The sequence below is a fragment of the Arvicanthis niloticus genome, chromosome 26, assembly GCF_011762505.2.
Source record: "Arvicanthis niloticus isolate mArvNil1 chromosome 26, mArvNil1.pat.X, whole genome shotgun sequence".
NCBI lineage: Eukaryota > Metazoa > Chordata > Mammalia > Rodentia > Muridae > Arvicanthis > Arvicanthis niloticus.
In genome coordinates, this window is record NC_133434.1 from 15,851,954 (window position 1) to 15,873,990 (window position 22,037).

The window sequence follows — 22,037 nt, forward strand, 5'->3', positions numbered from 1 at the left end:
GAGTTTCACTGTAGGCAGTGTGTGTGTGTGTGCGCGCGTGCGCGTGTGCGTGCGAGTGCATGTTAGGGATCCCGGTCTGTAACGTGGATTAAAACACTTTTCTATGAATATTTAAACAATCCGGTAACTGGGCAAATGCTGACTCCAACTACCGTTCTCCTTTTCTTAATAATTTGTCTGAGTTGCTCTTATACATGGGTATTAAAATAATTAGCATTTTAAGAGGCAAGATGTTACTAGTTGCCATTAATTATCTCTGATATATTTCCACAAACATGAGTCTCCTTCAATGCTTATTGTTTATATATGTTTATCCACATTTCTCAACTATTTTGGTGATGGCAAACAATATTTTCTCTCTCTCTCTGGTTTCTCATTAAGACACACATGAGAGAGACAGAGAGAGAGAGGGGAGAAAGAGAGAGAGAGAGAGAGAGAGAGAGAGAGAGAGAGAGAGAGAGAGAGAGAGAGAGACACTAGGACTTTGGTGCTTTGGTGCTTCTGGCAATTTTGCTCTAACACAAGTTGTGCCCAGATTGTGATTCTGATAAGTATTTCAGTTCTTTCTTGAAAAAAAAAAATTAAATTCACAAAACAATTGATTATCAGTTATAAATGGCAAAAACACCATCTGGTTTTTAAAATTGGTTCAATCCATGTAGCAAGGGAAAAATGCTGGAAGTTGTTCTTGGCGATGAGTTCTAGTCCGTGGAGCAGAAAATGACGCGCTTTACGATGAGAAAGCCAGGATAGTCATAACTTGTACTTAGCGGCTGTGGGAATTTGATGCGTTCCTCGCATGTTCCATATGTTAAAATGCTTGGCGACATCTTTGGTGTGAAGAGCTGGGGGGAGGGGGAGGAAGGAGAGTGAGGCTAGGAGAGAGAAAAAACAGCTTGCTTTGTCCAGGAGCCTCACCTCTGGTTCCCAGGAAGATCCTGGTGTGGAGCTGGTTATCAGTCCTCAGTTTCCATACCTGGTAAAACTGGATGTGCCAACTTCCTCAAATTCTGCATGGCAGGTGGCATTTCTGAGGAAATCTTTAACGGCGGCGTTTGCATTCTTCCAGTGAGGTAAGCCACACAGCATTGGCATTTCCTATAGAAATGTCCCATGTTGTTCTTTGCCAACTGGAAATTTGAGTAGGTGTTCATTTGATGTGCCAAGAGAATGAAGGGAGATGAAAACACTCCACATCTTCCAGTATCTGTCCCCATACTGCGTTCTGAGAGTGGGAGGACTCGGGCATGGCTAGATTCTCCTGGAGCCTCAGTTTCATGAGGAATGCTTTTCCTTAGGAGTCTGCTGCAATCCTGTTATTTTCAAAAAACGTTTCTGGGTTGCTGGCATATTTTCACCTTATGTTAAAAATACAGCTCTCCTTTGCTTATTATTCATGCATCATGATGTGAAATTTATTCCTTCACTTAACACACATTTATTGAGGCACAGTGCAGCACAGTGGTTAGTTGTGAGGGCTCTGCCTCTCTGTCTGCAATTTAGAAATTGTAATTTTTTTTAAAGGCTGGTGTTTCATTTTACTAACCATGTTGTATATAAAATGGGGAAAATAAATAGTATCTACTTTGAAGGTAGTTTCCGTAATTAAAGAAGATTATGCCTAAGAATTTCTTGATAAGAACTCAAGGTTGCAAGAGTAGCAGTAGTATAAAGAATAATGAATATTCTCCAGTGCCCAGCTCTGTGCTGTTGTCGTTGGCATACAGGATTGGACTTTGCAGTACCTTCCGTTGTCAGAATAGACAGCCTCTGAATTTTTTATTCCGATTTTGGTAGAAATCTATTTTGTATCAGGTCTGATCTAGGTAGTTTCACTTCTGGCTTTTGCAGACTGGGCAGGATCCTGGAGGTCACGTGGTGTTGGTTTTCTGCCTCATATACTGTGATTTGCCTACTGGAGCTTTCTCTACTACTGGAGGACTGCCTGCAGTTCGTGCATTGGGGCCTGTAATTACAGAGCAGAAGATCCAGGGATGTGGAGACAGGGCAGTTTCGAAAATTAGTTTATGCATAATGGATAATATGAGGCTGCTTTAATGTGTAACTCATTTGATGGGTTGGCCGATCTTAACTTCCTTTTTGATATTTATTTTTTTAATTTATTTGCAACATGAGGATAGAGGGCTTGGTACAGCTCTTCTAGACTATAGTTCAGATTCAGCAATTTACATTCAGTAATCTCTTGGTCATTTAGCCACATATAATTTGTCATGGTTTGTTTTAGCTGTTGTGATATTGATATTTATTATGCAAATTGTATTTCCTACATCTTATTGTTCTGCATTCTATGAATACTTAAATTATTATAAACCTTTACACTTAATACGGCTCGTCCTTCAATTTGATGGTTGAGCAACAGAGGGTCAGAACGCACACGGTCTTCTAGAGGGAAAGAAAATAAGTAATTAAAAGGCAGACAAACAAGAGAGCCGGCTGCCTGGTTGAAAAGAAAGCAAAGATAATTTCGGGGAGGGAGAAAGTGTGTCCAGAGATGCATGCAAGTCCCATCAGCGGGAGAACCTCTCCGAGCTACAACTAAAGCGGAGCACCTGTTGGTCTCTAGATGCCTTAGAAAGGACTGGAAGCATAGGAGAGGAGGGAATTGATTCGAGCCCTACAGGAGGAACTCGACTGATTATCCTTGCCGCACTCGGTTCCCTACATTCCCTTCCCCACAAACCTGACCGGTAGATTTTTGTTGTTGTTTTTGTGTGCGTGTAATCTTAAATATATCATATTACTTATATGCTATAATCTATTAAACATGGGAAGGAGACTTAAAACAAGCTGGGAAGCCTGAGTATACCCACCTTGGTTTACCTTTCACCAGAATCTACAGCCAAACATCCACTTGAAAATCCCCAGAACCCCGATTCCACGGTTTCAGTCTCCCAACTATCCCCTAGTCTGCCGCTAGGTTGTTGAGCGGGCTCTCCTGCTTCGCCGGACGTGCAAAGCACGCATGCACTTCTCTCAGATTGTTTTGTCAATCCGGGGACCTGCATTCGTACTCTCCACTCCCCGCTTTCCCAAAGATCTTATTCCTTCGTGCAAGGTGAGGGAAAGGAAATTTTGTAACGAGTGACTTCCACAGGCCGATGCACACGCAGTGCCCGGGCCCAGGAGCCTCCCGGGGAGATTCTCGGAGCATGAGTCCGCCTGGGCGAGCGGCTTAAAGGTTCCTAGTAAAGGTACACGGAAGGTAGAGACCCGCCTCCTGAAGCTGCAACCCCCTCCCCAGCCACCGTGCTAGGCGCGGGGCAGCACAGGTTCTTCTGCTTCGGGGAAGCGAGGCGGAATTTTAACGTAAACATATTTGCATAGGCTCCTCCCCTCGGCCCCGCCCCTAGGTGGCGCGGGCGCGCGGCCGAACGCTAGCGCCAGGGGGCGGGGTGGGGGAGGGGGCTAGTCCTCTGAGAGCCGGGTTGGGCTCGCGGTGCCAGGATTGGTCGCTCCTAACTCCGCCTTCAGAGCATCTCATTAGCATCTCATTAGCTGTCCGCTCGGGCTCGGGAGGCAGCCACCGCCGCCAGTCTGAGGCAGGTGCCCGACATGGCGAGTGCTGTGCTGCCGAGCGGATCCCAGTGTGCGGCGGCAGCGGCTGTGGCGGCGGCAGCGGCACCTCCAGGGCTCCGGCTCCGGCTCCTGCTGTTGCTCCTCTCGGCCGCGGCACTGATCCCCACAGGTAGGTTGTGAACACCCGCGGATTGGTCCCGAAAACCCCCCCGGGCACCCCCAGGAGCCGTAGCTATGGAAGGGGGGACGTTTCCATGACAACCTCCCCCCACTTCCTAAATCCAAAGCGGCGGGAGCGTGGCAAGGAAAGTCGGGGCTGCGATGGAAGGGGCCGAGGGGTCGGCGCCCCTTCTCTCCTGCCCGGCGGCTGCGGATGGGCGCCCTCAGGGATGGCTGCACCCACACCTCTTCTTCTGGCGTAGCGCGGGGTGCTGAGTGGAGTGGGCTCGGGGCCGGGGGGCTAGCGCGTGGGGGGAAGGGGAGCCCTCGGAGGCGCCCCGAACCTTCCGGACCCTCCGAAACTCGCTCTTGTCCCTGGAACTTGCAGGTCCTCCTGTGTCCCCGGGCTTAGCTCTCGCCCCCTCCGTTCCAGCTCGGCCCTCCGATCGATTCTCCATTCCCCGAAGCTTTCTCCTTCCCGGGTCCCCAGGACATCCCCACCGTCGTGTCCTCTCCCCGGCTTGCCCGCGCTCTGCAGGCAGGTCCCCCGCCCGAGAGCTGCACGCCTCTCGTGTTTCCCTCCAGCCGAGCGCTGCTCCTCGGCCCCCTCCGCTAGGCTGCGGGTCGGCTTGGCCGGAATCCAGGCAGGGAAAGTTCCCGGCTCGGGGGCGGCAGCTCGTCGCCGCCGCTGCAGGAGGGCTCTTGGAGCCCGCAACCTGTCCGCGCCACCGAGGCCTCTGCCGCGAGTGGGAATCCGGGATTTCCCGGCTGCGTGTCCTTCGGGCAAGCGGCCCGCAGGTGGTGGCGGGGGCGTTCGCGGCCTCTGCGGCCGGGCGTGCGCCCTGCGGGCCTCGGGGCGCTCCCCGCGTGGCTGGCCGTCTTGAGAATCTGCCCGGGTGGCGGCGGCTCGGCGAGCGCCGCGCCTTCCCTGAAGACGCCGAGCGCTTGGCAGGAGCCCCGCGTGTGGCTGCCCCGGTGCCGGGCGCGCTGGCGCGGTCGCGAAAGAAGAGGGCAGTGTTTGCATTTGCTAACAAAAGGGAGCCGGGAGCTCTTCCCCACCGGAGAGGCCGGCCGGCCGCGCTGCGCCCGCCTTCCCGCCACCTCGCCGCTCTTGCCCGCCGCACAGCGTCCCCGTGCTGCTGTACTGCCTGCCGCTGCCTCCTGGCGACCGGCGGGACCGAGCGGCAACCGGGCGGTGGCGAGCGGGCGTCTGCGCGAGGGGATGCGCTAGGGCTCTGCCTGCAAAACCCCTCGCAGCTCCGAGCTGCAGGACCCGGGAGCAACAAGTGGTGGAGGATGCCACGAGCTCATCCCCCACCTGCGGAGCCCCCAGCCCGGGAGGATGCAGCGCTGGGCCAGCCAGCCTGCGGTTCCGGGGGCGCCTTTCTGCTTGGGTTGTGTCTTTTGTTTACACGCTAGAGGACACATAGTTATGTAAACACCGCAGGAGACACGCTGTTGGAGAGGGGGGATGCTTGGGAATGCTAGCTTCGGATTTTAGGGGATGCCAGGTTGGTTGATTTGACGCCCCCACACCCCCATTATAAAAAGGCTTGCGGAGGAACTGGGCTTGAAGAACCAATTGAGGTTCTAAGGGTGGGATCCTAGCAGCACCTTCCATTCCAGCTTGAGAATTTTGTCTTCCATGCTACGTTCTGTCTCCGGATGTTTATATGTTTTTCTTCTGTGAATTCTTAATTTATGAGTTACGAGATAATTAGGTTTAACCGAAGCCGGTGTGGTTACAACTTAATTTCTGGTGATGCCACTGACTGGAAGGGTTCGATAGAGTGTTCCCGAAAGAGATCCCTCGTGCTGCATTGTAAAAAGCGCCAGTGTCAGTTAAACGTGAGCGTGAGTAAAGGCTGGGTAACTGGCGCATTACAGAGGCAACAATAGACTTGTATTGGCTGCAGAACCAAGGGTGGGGGAGGGAAGCGCTGGCCCGGGATATTGCTTTTCGACTAAAAATGGGAGCCACGCAATGTCACTAAACCAGCAGAGTAGGATTAGATTATCCTCCCTTGTCAAGCCTGCCCATTGAAGGCTCTGGGTAGTAACAACACTACTATATTTGTACTATCTCTCCATGAGAAGTTGCCTTCCCGGCGAGGGATGTGTGCTGACTTAGAAAGAAACGGTCTGGAACTCAACCGTGCATGTCAAAGCTACAGGAAAATTCTGTTGCCAGTTACCATGGAAGCAGCTTCTTGCTCTTGTGTACATCCCTGTTTGTTCGCCGCTTATCAGATTGTGTTCAAATTAGAAAGTAATTGGGTTTGATTTGTAGCTAGGAGATGAGATGACTTTCTTTAATGTTGTGAGTGCTGTGTTTGTGTGTGTGTGTATGCATGCATGCATGTATGTATACAGTTTGAGAGTCTTAGCAAAGCTCTAGATTCCATGCCGCAGGGATCAATTTCAGATGGACACCTTAGGACTTCTTTTCCTCAGATGTTAAGTTAAAGCTTTCTCAGAGGCCTCTTCCCTGGGTTTTAAAGAAACCTGTTGGTGCTACCTTCTAACTTCATTACCATCCTTGCTGAGAGAGCCAGGTCCCGCCATTGTGTATTGGGTTCCTGGTTCTGTTTGTCTCTGTAACTGAAGCCTGTCTCCCTGTCCTCCAACCCTCACTCCCATCCCAGAGAAAATCTACTCCCATCTCTCCTGTGCTGTTTGGGTGAAGCAGACCTGTATGAAATGCATCCAAAATAGGATTGCCTGCACGTTTTGTTAGTCACTCCAGTCATGCTTAAGGTGCAGGCATGCTGCTGTTTTGGGATCCTGAGGGAACCTGTGGTAGCCCAACCCGCTCTTACTCTTTTTAGGATTAGAGAAGATGGCTGATGGGTGGGGGATTTGTGAAGGTGGCAGTTAGTCCTGGCTTGCTGTAGCTGACTGGAGCTTGCATACCAGGGACAGGGACTTTGCAAAAGTGACGCCCTGCTATTGTTGCCGTTCCTGCATCAAATTGAATAGTCACAGGAGGGACTTGCACTTGCCTGCGATAGCTTCGATAAAATATCCCTCATTAATGCCACTTTATATTTACAGTGTGTCACTGGAGACGCACAAGGCTTCATTTAGTGACTTGTGTGACGAGACAAGCTTGCATTATTTGCCCAGGACATTTTGGAGGAACAAGAGACCCATTGAGCAATCTTTTGAAATGAACAAATACGAAAAAAGGAGGAATAAAAGAGCAGGCAGTTCTCTGGAACAAAGAGCTTTATTCATATGGATGTTGTACATGCTTTATCCAGTTTTCCCCAGTGGCTTTCCTGGTAAAGGGGTATCGGGCAGGGAAGCTGATAACAGGCAGGGCAGTCTGGCTTCCTCTCTTACTTCCTGACTTCCTATTCTTACCGGAGTTGGTCCCTTACTCACTACCTGCCTCTCTGTCTCTCCATTCCCCCCAAAACCCCAGAACATAACAGGCTCTCGGGTTTCAAAGGAGATTTTTGAAATCTTTGCTGCCATTGTTGGCTCTCCCTGGAAGACACTGTTAGGTAGCTACCTGTTGAGACTACTCAACATTGGGCAGTGCACTGGGTGAAGGGAAAGAGATATCATTTTTTCTAGGACATATGTCAAGATAGTAAATGTCAGAATATTAGGTAAAGATAGCTTGCAATTATTGTGTTAGCCTAACTGCTTATTTTTAAGGGTGTTTTAAAAATGAAAATCCAGATTTTTAAAAATCATCATTGATGCTGCTCTAGGATTGTATTTTTAAACTTTATCCCATACCTGGTCCATTTCAACTTTATACATAAGAGATTAATATTTATTATTTCAGTTCTTCAGCCTCTATTGCTAAGTGATTTATCTTTTCTTTAAAATTGATAATACTACTATAAAAATCAGTGCTTTGAGTCTCATTCTTATTTGGCCTGTTTTTGTGACATTTTAAAGCTAGCCATATAGAGTTTGTATTGCATTTTTAAATTTTTGAGTGTGTGTGTGTGTGTGCGCGCGCGCGTGTGTGTGTGTGTGTGTGCATTTAACAAAAGGGCCATTTTTATGGGAGGGTATTTCTTAGAAGGGGCCAAACTAATTGATACTGTGGTTGAATAGAAATTGGCCACATAGGAAGAAAATTTAAAAGAAGGAGATCCAAAGGATTCAAGTGCTGTGTATCTTTCTTTGGAAGAATGCTGCTGACCATTATGCTGGGCATTTTTAACAGAAAATCCAGCACAGAAAGGAGAAATCACACAGCGACATCTGTTGCAGAACTGAAAATTTGCCGCTTCGAGATGGAAGCAATTAGCCCCGTGTAAGCACCTAATAGTATCAGACTGTGTGTGCGCGTACTGACACAAATATGAACCTGCGTACATTTACATTTGCACATACGCGTTATACAGAAGTTTACATATTCAAATTAAAGCACTGGAAAAACGTTGGAGTGCCAACATGCTTTAAAAAACATTAGAGATTTTCATGAATATCGAACTTTTGAAAAGAAAAGATAACCACAATCTTTTTAGGCAATTCCATTGTTTTCAGGTGAGGCTGCTGAAGCCCAGCTGAACGGAGGCTGAGTTAGCGGCAGATCTTGGATGGAGACAGTTCCCTTGATGTCCAGCCAGTGGACCTTCTGTTCTTCCTCCTGGCAGGGATGCCCAGAGATACGGATCATGGGAGGGATACTTGGCTAAAACTATTTTGTATTCTGAAGGCAGCGAGATTAATTGTTTGCTCTAGGTAATAAACCCATGGATCAGAAGAAGTGACCTCTGGGAAGAAAGGACCAGCTCTTGGTACCTTTGCCTTTAGTGTTGACAAATGATTCTGCAACCTCTGGACTTATCTGGCAGCCACCGTGCGGATGCCATCCAGAGCGCCTTCAAATGGGAGGCCGCAGGGCTGTGTTGCTGTAGTAAGTCACATAGGCCAAAGCCAAGCTTCAGGAAGCTCATATTTTGGTTTTTAAGATTTCGCTTGTCTCTTCTTAAGTCTAGGGCAGGAGCCTTCCTTGGTTTCCTTTGCAGGTTCTCCTTTGTTGTTTGCAGAGAAAAAGCTAAAGGGAAAATTTTCTTTTTCTTTAAAGGGAAACATTTTTTTTTTCAGGATGACTTTTATATTGGCCTTATTTTCTCTCTTTTTTTTCCCACTTGGTTGTGGGTAATTTCAAATATTCACAAAAGCAGAAAGAACGCCCAATTAACTCTGCGTGCAGCTCGTCGTCCAGTTTCACCAGTTACCCACCCTTCCTTCATCGTCTGCCCCTCTGTGCCTTCTGTTCCTCCTGGATTATTTTGAATAAATCTTGGGCATCCTATAATTTTTCCACAGTTACTTCGGAATGAATTTCCTCACTTATAATTACGGTATCATTATCTGAATTACACAGATTCTCAACTGGATATACAGAATCTTGCCTGCTCCTTGCGCCTGAGGAGCCGAATGAAGGGTTGTCTCAGTGGGTGATGACCAAGCAGGAACTGGGGAAGCAGAATGGATGCCTGCTTGGGCCAAGGACCTTTCCTGTGGTTTAGTTTATTCTGAGCAAGGTTTTGTTGGATGGGATAAGATGAGTTTATTGTTGTGTAAACATGGTTGTATAAATATGCAGTAATTGTGGCTAATCCTCCACTGTGGTCTGCACCCTTGGTGAAATTGTCCATTTCCAGTTGTTCCCATAATGATTACTCTCTATCCACAGACTTTTGTAGGGAAAGCTTATTTTAGTTTGATGGCTATGAGATATCCCATATAGATGTGTGCGTGTGCGTGTGTTTGTGTGTGTGTGTGTGTGTGTGTGTGTGCCCTCCAGTCTCTTCAGTCCTCCATGGTATAAATGACATTGCATTTTGTGCATATTATTGCTTAACAGAAAAAATGTCTTTTTCCATTTCTAACTGGCTAAGTGTTGATTTCAGTCTGTAACTGAAGTGATGAAAGTCCCTTCTGTGGCATGAGACGCCCATGCTGTTCACTGTGAGTAAGTACTCTGGTGTTATTTTTGTGGGTTGGGGCTGAGGGGAAACAGGGGAGAAAAAAAGTTACTAATATTATTTCCAATATTTGCCTCTATTCATTTAAAAATGATATTTAATATTTAATATATTTAATATTTCAGCTGGAAACGTTGGGACAGCCTTATTGTTCATTTCTGAAATTTCTTTTTTTCCCCCATGAAAATAAGTTGGTTCTGTTTTTCAAGGTTTGTGACATCCCTTTCTTTTTGATTCATTTTCATAAAATTGATTTATTATATATATATATATATATATATATATATATATATATGAATTTTTGCTTACATGTGTATTGTGTGCACCTACCGAAGTCAGAAGTGGGTGTCACATACCCTAGAACTGGTGTTGGTGACGGTTTGGAGTTGCTATGCGGATTCTAGGAACTGAAACCAGGTCGTGTGCAAGAGTAACAAGTGCTCTTAACCCCTGACCCATCTCTTCAGCTCCTTTATTTTGATTTTAACAAAGCTCCTTCTTGAAGGTTTCATTATTGCAGATACAAATCTGAAGCTTTTTGTTGTTGTTCCCAGCTGCACAGGGAATTTTATGAGATGATGTTGAGGGGTCTGAGTAGCCCTGGTCAGGTGAAAACCTGTCTCCTGATGTGGCCATAGTTCAAGAAAATGCATGAAGGAATTTGTATATCCAGGGCTTGGGGAATGTCACCAAAATGGTATAAAAAACCTTTTGTCTGTCTGGAAGCCATCAATGAAGGAAAGAACCCACTGGAATGTTTGTAATCATAAGTGATACCTCCTCGTTGGCATTTCAGAAGCCGCAGTTTCTTTTTCAGAGATTTAAATTGCAGGCTCTAGGCAGCAGCTGCTGTTGGGGTTAATGAACACTTTTTCTTTCTTTCTTTGAAGGTCTTCCAGTGTGCGTCCTCCAAGGCCTTGGGGCAGTTGTCCATGGACTAGGGATAGACAAAAGGGAGATGTAGGTATTCATGTGGCCAGAATGATACACAGCCTTGATGGTTATGCATAAGAGATACCCGGTATTAAAGGTTGCTAAAGGCGGATGCCAAAATAGCCTGTGTATGACTCACGGGGACCTTGAGTGAGGGGGTTACCCTAAGGAAGAGCTGTTGTGGTGGATAGTTAAGAGAATCTCTTAGTAGATGCTGCACTGGAATCCAGTTATTTAACCCAGCATTTTGATCTAGGTATTTCAGAGTGTTAAGTAAGCTTGAAGTGGAGGTGCTGTGAAACAGACTTAAAGGCTCCTCAGGGTTTGAGGTTGGTGCTCCAGTGAGGGTGGACATCTGTCGATGCCTAGAGTAAGTGTCTTGATCTTCACAGAGGTCTTTGGGAAGGTAGACTGTCGAATTTCCCCTCGGCTCTCTAGCATGAGACAGCACCACTAAGTTAGAATTAAGTTATGCCATCCCTGGAGAGGTGGAGAAGAATCTGCCAGAAAACAAAGGGCTTACCTGCCCTGTCTCTCCCATTGTCCATACCATGTTGGTTGGGATAGCTTTTCCAAAATGGACCTTTCTTGTTATTATTATTGTTTGAGACAGTGCCCCATGTTTCCACCGTTGGCTAAGAACTGGCTGTGTAGTCATCGGCTTTTTCCCAGCTGAGCGCGAGGTGTACAGGTGCCCGTCAGCCGTGCCCTGTTGATGTGGCTCTGGAGACTGAGCTGTGCTCAGTGCCGAACCTAGGGCTTCAGGCATCTCAGGCAGGTACCTTCCTAACCAAGCCCATTTCCCAACACTGAAATTAAATGGGCCACGATTTATTTTTCCTTCACGGTGCTCTAGAGACTTAGTGACCACCATGTGCTGTGTTTTCCCAGTAGAAGGTACCTAGCCACTCCCTTCCCCAAATACTGTCTCTGCCATTCAGAGGTAAGCTGGACTCTGTCTGCTGCCCTTGGAATTCGTCTCAGGACAGTATCATGGAGCTTCCCTTTCAGAAGCCTAATCTCAAATTCTTGTTTCTTTCTTCAAATTCAGTCTCTGAGCTGCTTTGTCTTTCGTTGGTTCTTTCCTCAGTGGCTCTCTGGTCTCCTCTCTAATTGCCCTCATTTCTTATTACTTTTCAGCCCAGTCCTGATGGGACTGAAGACTGATGACTCTGCTGTGAACCCGAGGAAGAGAGCGGTTCTGCCCATCAGCATCTGGTCGCCATGGCATAAACCGACTCTGGTTTTCCTTTAACTGTCTGTCTTGACTCATAGGTGAAGGATGGCCATCTCTCCTCATCTCCTTTGAGAGTAGATACCTTTCCCTTTTGACTTTCATTTTAACCAACCTGCACTTCTCTAAAGAAGGCCTCCCTGTGGGCCTTTTTGTTTGTTTGTTTGTTTGTTTGTTTGTTTGTTTTACAGGTGTGTTTGTGGCTGTGTTTCTTTATGCCAATTAGAAAAGTTGTCAGTATTGTGGTCATGATTTTCATGGAATGTCTAGGCTCCAGAATATTGAAAATACATTGTGGCTTTTTGGTGGAACCTGTTTGAATATTATGCTTTTACTCTAGCCTAAAAACAAATGGTGTAAGTGACATGTCTGTCAGAGTAACACTTTGAGGCCCCAAGTGAAGTTCTTTCAAAGGAGGACCGTGTCTCAAGGGTGAAAAAGCAAAATCAAAGGGCGTTATGTATATCTACTGGCTTGGTATGAGATCAGCCGCTGTGAAGGTGATCTGGGAAATGCCACCTTGCAGATGGCATCTTGATGCTTACATCTGGTGCATGTAGTCACCAGGAAAAACCCACCTGAGAGACGGCAGGAGAGTGCTCGCTGGCCTGTCAGTTAGTGTTCAAACTTAGTCGGTTCGAGAGTAGAGTGGTGTAACTCGGCACAGTCATGCCAGATTTGCCAATGTTGTGGCAGCTCTAGTTGCTTTTTTTGGAAGATAATAATAGAGGACAAGTTATTATTGGCTCAATAAACAAAACCATGGAGTTCTTGTTTCTCAGTCTCACTGTTGAACTTGATATCTGACGGATCCTTTCAGATGATCTGGTCTTGCCATCTGCCATCCTCTGGGCCTTTGGTTTTCCTTGTCTGGTAGAGTTCTTGCTGGTACACAAAGGTTAGCACTGTGGTAATACAGTGGTGCAACCTTCATTGTCTTCCTGTGTTTGAGGAGAGTCTTGAGGGTCAGCCCGCGTGTGTGTATTTGGCTCTTTGCCGCATCTGCCTGTGTTAAGTCAAACCACCCAGTCGTCCTTGCAACTCGTCAGCTCCGTTCTTCTGAATAAAACAGGAGCATCGCCTCATTTCTCTTGCAGAAACCCTTATTTAAACAATGAAAACTTTAACGATAGGGAGAAAAAAAAAAACCAAGTTAATTTAGAACTAAATTACTGCTCAAATGGTTTTATCTCTTAAAAGGTTCAAGTAGAGATTAGCTTAAATGACACCCACTTTCACTTTTGCTTATGCCTATCTTGTGAGCTCGCATCCTTGTCAAGAGCCCCCCACCCCCCAGCTTTGTTAGCAGTCACAAGAGTGGTAGGTAGCTGCTGTTGTGCCCGGAGCTGATCTCTGCATCCAGGGGCCAGGTTGGCAAGCGGAAACCTTCTTCCGTTTCCACAGAAGGAACACGAGGAACAGCAAAGCAGCCTGGCTTACAGAATGACAGCAGTTGACGCAGACCACACACAGGGGGATGTTTATGCTGGAAGTATCCGTGTCTATCCATCTTTTTATTAAAATATCTACCTAGTGGTGGTGGGTGATGTCTACTAATACATAACCATTTGTAAATCCCTTACATGTTAGGCAATATTGAAAAGGTATGTTGAAAGGATTAATTCAAGATGTTCTCAGTCTGCTTTGAAGGGAAGTGAAGGAATAAAGTGAGTGGAATCATGTAACATCAGAGAAACAGCATGATCATAATCTAATTATCAGGCCTTTAAACACAGACTTTATTACTTTAATCAACCTTTTATATTGTATTTGCTGTATTGAATAAAGACATGGTAGTGCTAGCCCATAAGGTGGTTGGTAGAGAAGAGCAAACATTTGATTTATGAAAATGATCATTCATTTGTGTATCTATTTTATGCCAGAGACTGTTGGGTATATTTCTGTCTTCCAAGAAGGTAGTTATATGTGTTTTTTTGTTTTTATTTTTTTTTTCTCTCACCATTTTTTTTTTTAATTTGAAAATTTCAGGGAATTTGAAATCCGAGTACAATGATGATACATATTTGTATCCACTTTAGAGCTCTCAGCTGCTGACGTGCCCATTTGTATTATTGCCATATCCCTAAATAATATGTAAATATATCCTCCCAGTTTTTCTTTTTCTGAACCCTAGGAAAATGAGTAACAGGCATGATAGGTGACTCTTGAATGTTTGTCATGGAATTCCTGAAAATAAGGCTATTTTCATGTGTAGTTTCAGAAACGATACTATGCAATTGACATACATCTACTATTATCTAGAATCTGGGCCACAGTCTTTGTACCATTGGCCCATTACCGTTGCTTTATTCTGCCCAGTGTAGATCTTGAAGTCACCAGCAAACACACACTGGATTTAGTTTTCATGTCCCTGGGATCTTTTAGTGTAAAACCATTTCTCTATTGTCCACCCTTTTCTTTCTTCCTTTATTTTATTATTATTTTTAAATGTCTTTATTTTTTTATTGTTTGTGGTTCTAGGTATCAACCAGGGCATCCTGCATGGTGGACTAGTACTCTATCACTGGGATACTCCTCCCATCCCATTAAAAGGATTTTTTTTTTTTTTAAATTGGTGTCTTTCATGGCCCCGCCATTTTGAGTCTAGATATGCTGTTTTCTAGCATGTTCTGTGGCGGCACAGATAGATCCTTTCCTCCTGGTTTGGCTCAGATGAAGCGTCTTTGGCGAGAATACTGGATAGCTGACCTGATACTGTCATCTTGTAGTTCCTTATCAGGTTTTCCCTAGACCCTGAGTAAACATAGCAAGTTAATCACTTAGTTTAGCTAGATCATAAGCTTCTTTGTTATTGTCCCCTTGTAATTAATAAAGAAGTCTGTAGGATAATTTTGAGAATGCTGATCCTTTTCTCTTCCAGCATTTCTTGAGTTAACAGGGCAACAGCACTAATAATTGTCTGTGTCAAATATCATCCCGGTGCTTACAGACTTGCCATTTCCCATTCTCTGATCCGCATATTAGGTGGAGGTATTGCTGTGTTGAGACAAGCTTGTTTCTCACGACTCCTTTTTTTTTTTTCATGGATTTTAAAAAATAGAGATTCGGTGTGATTTGACAGTAGCTCGCTCCCATCAAGGGTGGCCCACTGAGAGCATCTTCGAACTCCGCTGCCTCACCTGGATGTAGCCTTGCTAGTTAAAATTCTTTGTTACATTTATTTATTTTGTACATGTGAGTACACGCGTGCCTGTGTGTGCGTGTGCATTCTCTAGTGTGTATGCATTGGTCAGAGGACAGCTTGGAGGAACTGGTTCTCTCGGTCTGCCGGTGGATCTTGGAGATTGAACTCAGGTTATAGGGACCTGTACTCACTGAGCCGTCTTGCCGCCCAGCCTTCCAAGTACTTTTTCACTACGTCATCGGCTCTAGGCTTACCTTAAGTGAGTGAATCCTATCCTGGAACTGGATTTAGTTATTTCTCCAAGGAGTCCTGTTTCCTTTTGATGGAGGACTGCTCAGCAAATAGAAGAGAGTTGTTGAACTCATTAGCTTTGTCCTTGGGTAGAGGTAGGACTTTTGTGATCATCTCCATACCCCACATACGTCCACAGTGCATACACTCCTGTAACCTGGCTACACTGTCTATCTCAGGTTTGTTCAGCTCAGCCATGCCATGTAACATGGATGCCTTCTGCTCTAGCCTGGCATCCAAGTTGTCTTTCTCCATCTCCCATTCTTCTTTACATCCTCTGTCCCAGATGAGAACCCTGGGTCCCAGCTCCATCCGTATCTTATAATTAATATGGAAGGGTTTTGAAATTACTTTACCAAGACCACTGTGGACCATAATCTTACCAAGTAAATCTCAGAACTCCTCTCCTTTCCCGTTTCTTTCATCATTAAACAGATCCTACTTGTCCTGACAGTGGTGCCGCATGTCTTTGATCCCAGCAGGAGAATCTCTGAGCTTGAGGCCAGCCTGCTCTACAAAGTGAGTTCTAGGACAGTCAGGGTTACACACTCCCCACAACCCCCTACCCCCACCCCAAGACCCTCAAAACAAAATAACCCTACTTGTGTAGACAAAAATATATGTTGTTAACAAGTTTGAACATGCATTCTCTCTCTCTCTCTCTCTCTCTCTCTCTCTCTCTCTCTCTCTCTCTCTCTCTCTTCTCCCCCCCCCATTTTTTTTAAGGGTACTATTACTCTTTCAAGATTGTGTTAGTCCATCTCTATGTCCTCCTTATTCGACCCACCCTGGCTGCTTCCCATTTATTTAAGTGATCTCCTGTCATTCAGCTTTGTTTCAGAAACCAAGAAAGCTAATAGTTTCCTTGGGTGGAATTCTGTATATATTTTTAATTTTCCAATTTCTTTCAACAAGGACTGCCTTTCTATACTGATCTAATGTGTGTCTGATATTTACTGGTTTCTGGAAGTGCAGTCTTGTAGCCTCTGACATTTGACTGCGTTTTACTTAGCTTCGACAGCCATTTACATTTCCCTCTAATAAGTTGAATAATTACAGCAGAAGCTCCAACTCTTCCTTCCTTCCTTTTTCTTTTTTAAGAAGGGTCTTGAAATTCTAGCCTGGAACTCACGGTTTAGCCCAGACTGGCCTTGAGCTGGAGGTGATCCTTCTGCTTCTCTTTTCCTGGGATTACACAAGTACACTACCAAATCTACTTAAAAAACAAACAAACAAACAAACAAACAAACAAAAAAACATAGTATAACCTACTCTAAAGTGTGCAGTGCATAACCAAGGTACCCTTTGCATTTAAATCTCAGACCATGTTTTAAAGAAAAACATGTTGCACATCTCCATTGCAGTGTCTGCATCATCCCAACATGGCCTCGAAGCAAGAACAGGGAGTCTGAGTTGCTGTCTGCTCGTGAGCTCACTGTCACCTTGAAAGTACTTACTTCTCTTGATTTCTTTTACAGGTAGGAACTGAGAGCAGGAGTAGAGAGAAGAAACACAAACAGCAAATAACAGAACCAGGACACAAACTAGATCAATCTTCCCAGCTCTGTAATTTTAAGCATATAATTATATGGTTTTCAAACCGTAATGTCTACAGCCAGACCTTCCCCTTATCCCTTTGTCTATCCTGGATGTCCCTGTGAAGAATCTTGCTATCCACCTTGGAGTTTGACTGGGTGTGGCCTCAGAGTGCCATTGTCTCCTTCACCATCTTCTTCCTTCTAATAGTTTTAAGTCCTTCATTTGGCAGCCGAAGAAAGTAGATTTAAGTTGGTATAACGGTGCCTTAATTGGTCCAGTTACTTGTAGCCTCCTCCCTCGCAGTGCCTCTTTAATACTGTTTCTAGAAGGATCGTGACTCTCTAGCTTAACTTGAGCCCCTGACTGGCCTCCTGAGCAAAATGTGAAAAAGCGTTGATGTGTTCCTTTGTACTGGGCACATGATGTGTAGATGTTTACGTCATTTCTGCTGTAGTGGGAACTTGGTCTGGTAGGGTTAAGATCTTTAAGTGTGTTCTTGGTACTTTAAGGCAAGGCTTGCTCATTCTGGGTGGCCTACCTCCTCCCACAGGGACCACAGAAGTGAATGCATTCCTATTGCTCTGACACCTCTCTTGCTTGGTGTACATTATCAGTCTCTGACTGACTCTTGTGACTTGAGACTTCAGCTCAGCACTGGCTCTTGAAGGAAACTTCCATGACCTCTCGTCTTTGTTAGGTTGTATTTTGTGGTTCTCCATTGTACTTTGCTTGGGAAGTTTCCTGACTTAGCTTCTTCCTCCCCAATTGATACCCTTAACAATGCCGGACTCACAGGCCTGTGCCTAACACATGAATTGGATATTAGGTGCCCATTACAACTTTTCTAAGTCCTTTCAGTATGCACATGAACAGGGGACACAATGGCATTACATCAGACTAGGAGCCCAACTTGAAAGTGAACCAGTCCGAAGTGTGCCTTCATTTGCCAGTTTCCTATTACACAATTGAATTTCCAATAGGTGTGTGTCCTATCCTTTTTCACTTGTGGATTCTCCTAGTTGGGATATAAAATTTGTACCAGGCTTACTCTTTGTGAATTTAACGTAGAGGTTGTCCTATCACAGCTTTTAGGGATGTCATTCTCGAAAGTTTGATTTTTCTCTCTCCTGGATGAAAAAAGTGAAGAATGCCCAACCATTCTGAAGAGCGGAGGACCAGCTTCTGATGTTTGTTCATACTTGTTGGGCAATCGCTGGAGAGATTTAGACTGCTAGCCCAGATAAGAGACTCTATTCTCATTTATTTAGTCACTCCAGAGTCCTGGGATAGCTGGACTTTGAGTCATTGCTAGGTTGTAACAGCAAAACCAAGAAACTTATCTCAGAGGTCATCTCCTCCTCCTTGTGTCGGCTTTCAGAAGAATCTTGTCTTAAAACTGAGATATATTCTTGAAAGAGGTGGCGAACATAAGGAAATTTAAACCTCAGGGTAACAATTTTCCCAGTAGGGTAATAAAGATGTATGTGGAGTCAGTGGCTGCAGAATCAAAAAATAGATCACAGTAATCGGATCACACATGAGAAATGGCTTGTTGCCGTGCTTGAAAACATGGGCGAGGCAGCCTCTTTCTCTGGAGCCCTTTTCACTCTGTGACCACTCGTTGGTAGGAATTAAGACTGAGACAAAATGAAGCTTATAAAGTTAATTGCCTACAACTGGTCTCCATTTAAACCGATTTCTTTTCCGTTGCCGGAGAAGACTGGGGAGTCTCCGCACAGGAAGAGAGCAGAGTGCTTTCGATGTTACCTTGTAATTCAGGGGAAGTTTGGAGTTGGGTCTTTACCCAGAGTGTAGAGGTGGAACCACAGGAACTGGAGTTTATTGCTGTAATATTTTTAAAGTGTATTTGTACCACTGATGCACTGTGACCTTGTGAAGGTGCTGGGGAGGAGGGGGTGGCCAGCCCCCTCTCTCACTGTCAGAAATGATGCGAGTGATGCGCTCACAGGGTCTACCTCCCCGGCAGCCTGGGGAGGACTTGTTTTTTTTTTTTTTTTTTTTTTTTTTATGGCTTCTTTCTCCAGCACTGTCTTCATAGTTACAGCCATCCATCCACACTCCTCTTCCCCTGCCTGAGGCTTGCATTCAGCGTAATCTGGATCTGGTGCTTTAAGTACTTTGAGTGATGTTGATCGTAGTATTTTTACGGATGCTTCTCTGGTAGCTCCGTAGGTTGCACAGCTTGTGTTGCTTTGGCGTTGTGAGTGGATTACACAATGAGCTGAGGCTTGGAGAGGAATGATGCTTTCCCTTTAGTTCTCCACCTCGGCCAGCTTCTCCTTCTCCATAGATGGTTTTTTCCAGGATTGCCCTTTTGAGAAATCTTTTAAGTTGAAGGCATTAAACCTTCTTTTTCTTACCATAATTCTTCAAAGACATATCCTTATCAGTATGACCTACTGTCAAGTTAATAACGATTTGATGGCAATATCCAAGAAAAATGACACCTTTGTGATACAAATTTGGCCAGTGTATTAATGTATGGTATATGGCTGGTATTATCCAAGAAGAAAAGATGAGTTAATCAGTTTCAGTTTCTTCTGGAATTGGGTGGTGAATGCTTCAAGTATCCTATTTTAAAACAATTGCATCTAGATCCTGCCTGCAGGATTGCTTATTTCATTATTCTGGTCATTTGCATGAAAACAAGTTGATGATTCTTTAAATAACCTGTCGGTTCAGTTTTCTTTTCACTTAGGATGATTCCTCAAGGGCTGCCATCCATTCATGCAGGAGTGTTAATCAATCAAAAAACTTTGACCTTTAGAGTAAGGTAGTAACAGACTTTTCTTCACCTATTTTTTGGCCAAAAAAATGATCTCCATTTTCATATTATGAAACTATGGTTGACATCTTTTTATCCTCCCTCCATAAGGTGAGAACATACAGGGATGTATTTCAATAGAACATTTTCCAAAGTTTTAGGTCTTTAAAAATTTTAAAAATGAGGTCATCATCTTCAAGATTTTGGCCTGAACATCTCATGAAGTAAAGGAGCATGAAAGGGGAGGTGGGAAAGGGGTCTTAGTATGTAATGCCCTCAGAATGGGACAACCGATCAAAGCCAAATTTCTTTTTCAACATTTATCTGATGCAAAGTAGCTTCATCTCCGAACGAGAAGCCCTCCGTTTCTGTATATGTCAGGTACTTCCTGGAGAAAGTGTGCTTTACTTTTTACTTGTTTATCTTATTTTATTTTAAAGTTTCATACCAGTGGTTTAAACAAAATGATGCCTTCATGTTCAAAACAGCAGGCCAGAGAGAGCGCAGCTGTGTATTGGGCAATCATGGTATCTAGGGTATCCCCTATAGGCAGTGATATGGAGTGTGTGTATCTATCTGGCATTTTCTCTCTTCCTGTTTACTTTGGGCTCCCACGAGATGTTGCTGCAGATGTGGCTGCAGCAGAGAACTGGAGAAGGAGTTGAGCTTTTTCATCACTTGGCACGTGGGGACTTCCCATCAGCAGGGAGGTATTTGGGAGTCGGAGTGTCTCAAAGGCTTTGCATTGAAATGAAGTTCTGAAAGTGCAGGAAATACTTTTAAAGAGTAAGATGCTTGAGGAAGACCACGTGACTAGAGGCTTATGGGTAGAAAAGTGAAAATGGCTAGTGAGAAATGGGATTAGCAAAAGATAAGGTGGGGTGTGGAAAACCTTGGAGTTTGAGTTTCGATTAAACTTAGGAAGCCATTTGGAGCTAATGAAAGCTTTTTGAATAGTGAAGTAAAAACAAGTTTCGTTTAGGAGGTGGATCTGAGAGTGATTAGAGATTTGATTAGAAACCAAGCACTAGGTTGGGGGATAATAGTTTAATCCTAATGAAAGCTTGAAGCAGGGCAGTGTTCAGAGACGGGAGGCAGAACTGACTGGATTTGGTGGCTGAGTGCAAAGTAGGAATCAGGAAAAATAAAGAGCAGAAATGAAGGTGGACCATGGTTTTGGATTCGAGTGACTAGAAAAATGGTGTTTTAATTAAGATACAAATATGTGAGAGGTTGAGGTTAGTAAGCTTGGCTTGCACACATTAGCTGAGCTGTTGCTGACTCCAGGAGAGGTTGAAAAGAAGGCAGTTTGAAAGGAAGGGTCTTGAGTTGGAGAAAGTTTGAGAGTAGAACTGGAGATGTGGATTTGAAAAACCCTGCAAAGAAATTTATTAAAGCTTCCAGTGCGGATAAAATAGGTTAGATGCTATAGACAGACAGGGCAGGAGTAGTGTGAGTGGTTAGATGCTATAAACGACAGGGCAGGAGTGTGTTAGCGAACCTGAAGGAGGGTGGTGTGTTGAGGACAAGATGAAGAAGGCTTCGCTGCTGGCAAGGCACAGTCACACTGGAAGGAGGTAAACACATGAGGTAATATTGCTTTAAAACAGCAAATTCTCCTGAGATGTAATCCATTCATGAGAGAACTTATGAACTCATGAGAGAACTCCAGCTGGTGAGGAAAGACATCAGTTTCTGTGAAAGACACTGACTCCCAAGACCATTATGTTGGCAAGCCATTTTAAATATAAACGTTGGTGATGAGAGCCACTTCTAAAGCATAGCAGTTCCTAAGCACAAGCATTGAATTGGCAGCAACATGCCAAGTCGCAGACTGAATTTTCTAACTCTTCTCCGTGTATTATACCTATCGGCAGGGCTGGAGATACAGCTTAGCAGTTCAGAGAGAGCACTTAGTGTTCTTACAGAGGACCCAGGTTTGGTACCCAGCACTCACTTCAAGAAGCTCACAATTGCTGGCAATTCTGGCTCCAGATCAGTCACTGCTGGCCTCCAAGGGCACTTTGCCCCACATACACAATTAAATAATACAACTAAATCTTACAAAAAAAAAAAAAAAAGACATATTTGTGGGTATTTCATGATTTCCTTTAGGGTGTATCTGGTCTAAAATTGGCTTCGTTCAACAGCAGAACTGTGGAACCTGCAGGCTAGTCTCCATTCCTTTTTTCTGGCTGTGCCTTTCTAGTGCTTGTTCTATGGAGCATTCTGTGATGGTGAACATACCCTCTGTCTGTGTTGTGTAGCGAGTTACCGCTAGTGTCCCATAACCATCAAGTACTGAAAATGGACTTAGTTGCATTTAATTTTAATATAGATCCAAATAGCCACATCATATTACCATATTTGACAAAATTCCCCTTACCCCCAAATAAAAAGCAACAACACCAAAAACCAGATGACACAGGTTTGGTAAAGGCTCTGCTGTAC

The 22,037-nt window shown here is 44.7% G+C and overlaps 1 protein-coding gene across 12 annotated transcripts in view; it reads left to right on the top strand.

Annotated features, from left to right (window-relative positions):
- Positions 1-3,383: 3,383 nt before the first annotated feature.
- Positions 3,384-22,037, top strand: part of Cadm1 (cell adhesion molecule 1) — a 322,515-nt gene continuing 303,861 nt past the window's right edge. For 8 of the 12 annotated variants that reach the window (XM_076925035.1, XM_076925039.1, XM_076925041.1 and 5 more), the window contains exon 1: positions 3,534-3,706. In XM_076925035.1, the coding sequence (XP_076781150.1) occupies positions 3,574-3,706 (133 nt within the window). In that variant the 5' untranslated portion in view covers positions 3,534-3,573. Of the gene's footprint in view, positions 3,707-22,037 lie in introns of all 12 variants that reach the window. The other 4 variants (XM_076925036.1, XM_076925038.1, XM_076925046.1 and 1 more) reach the window with 3 other exon arrangements.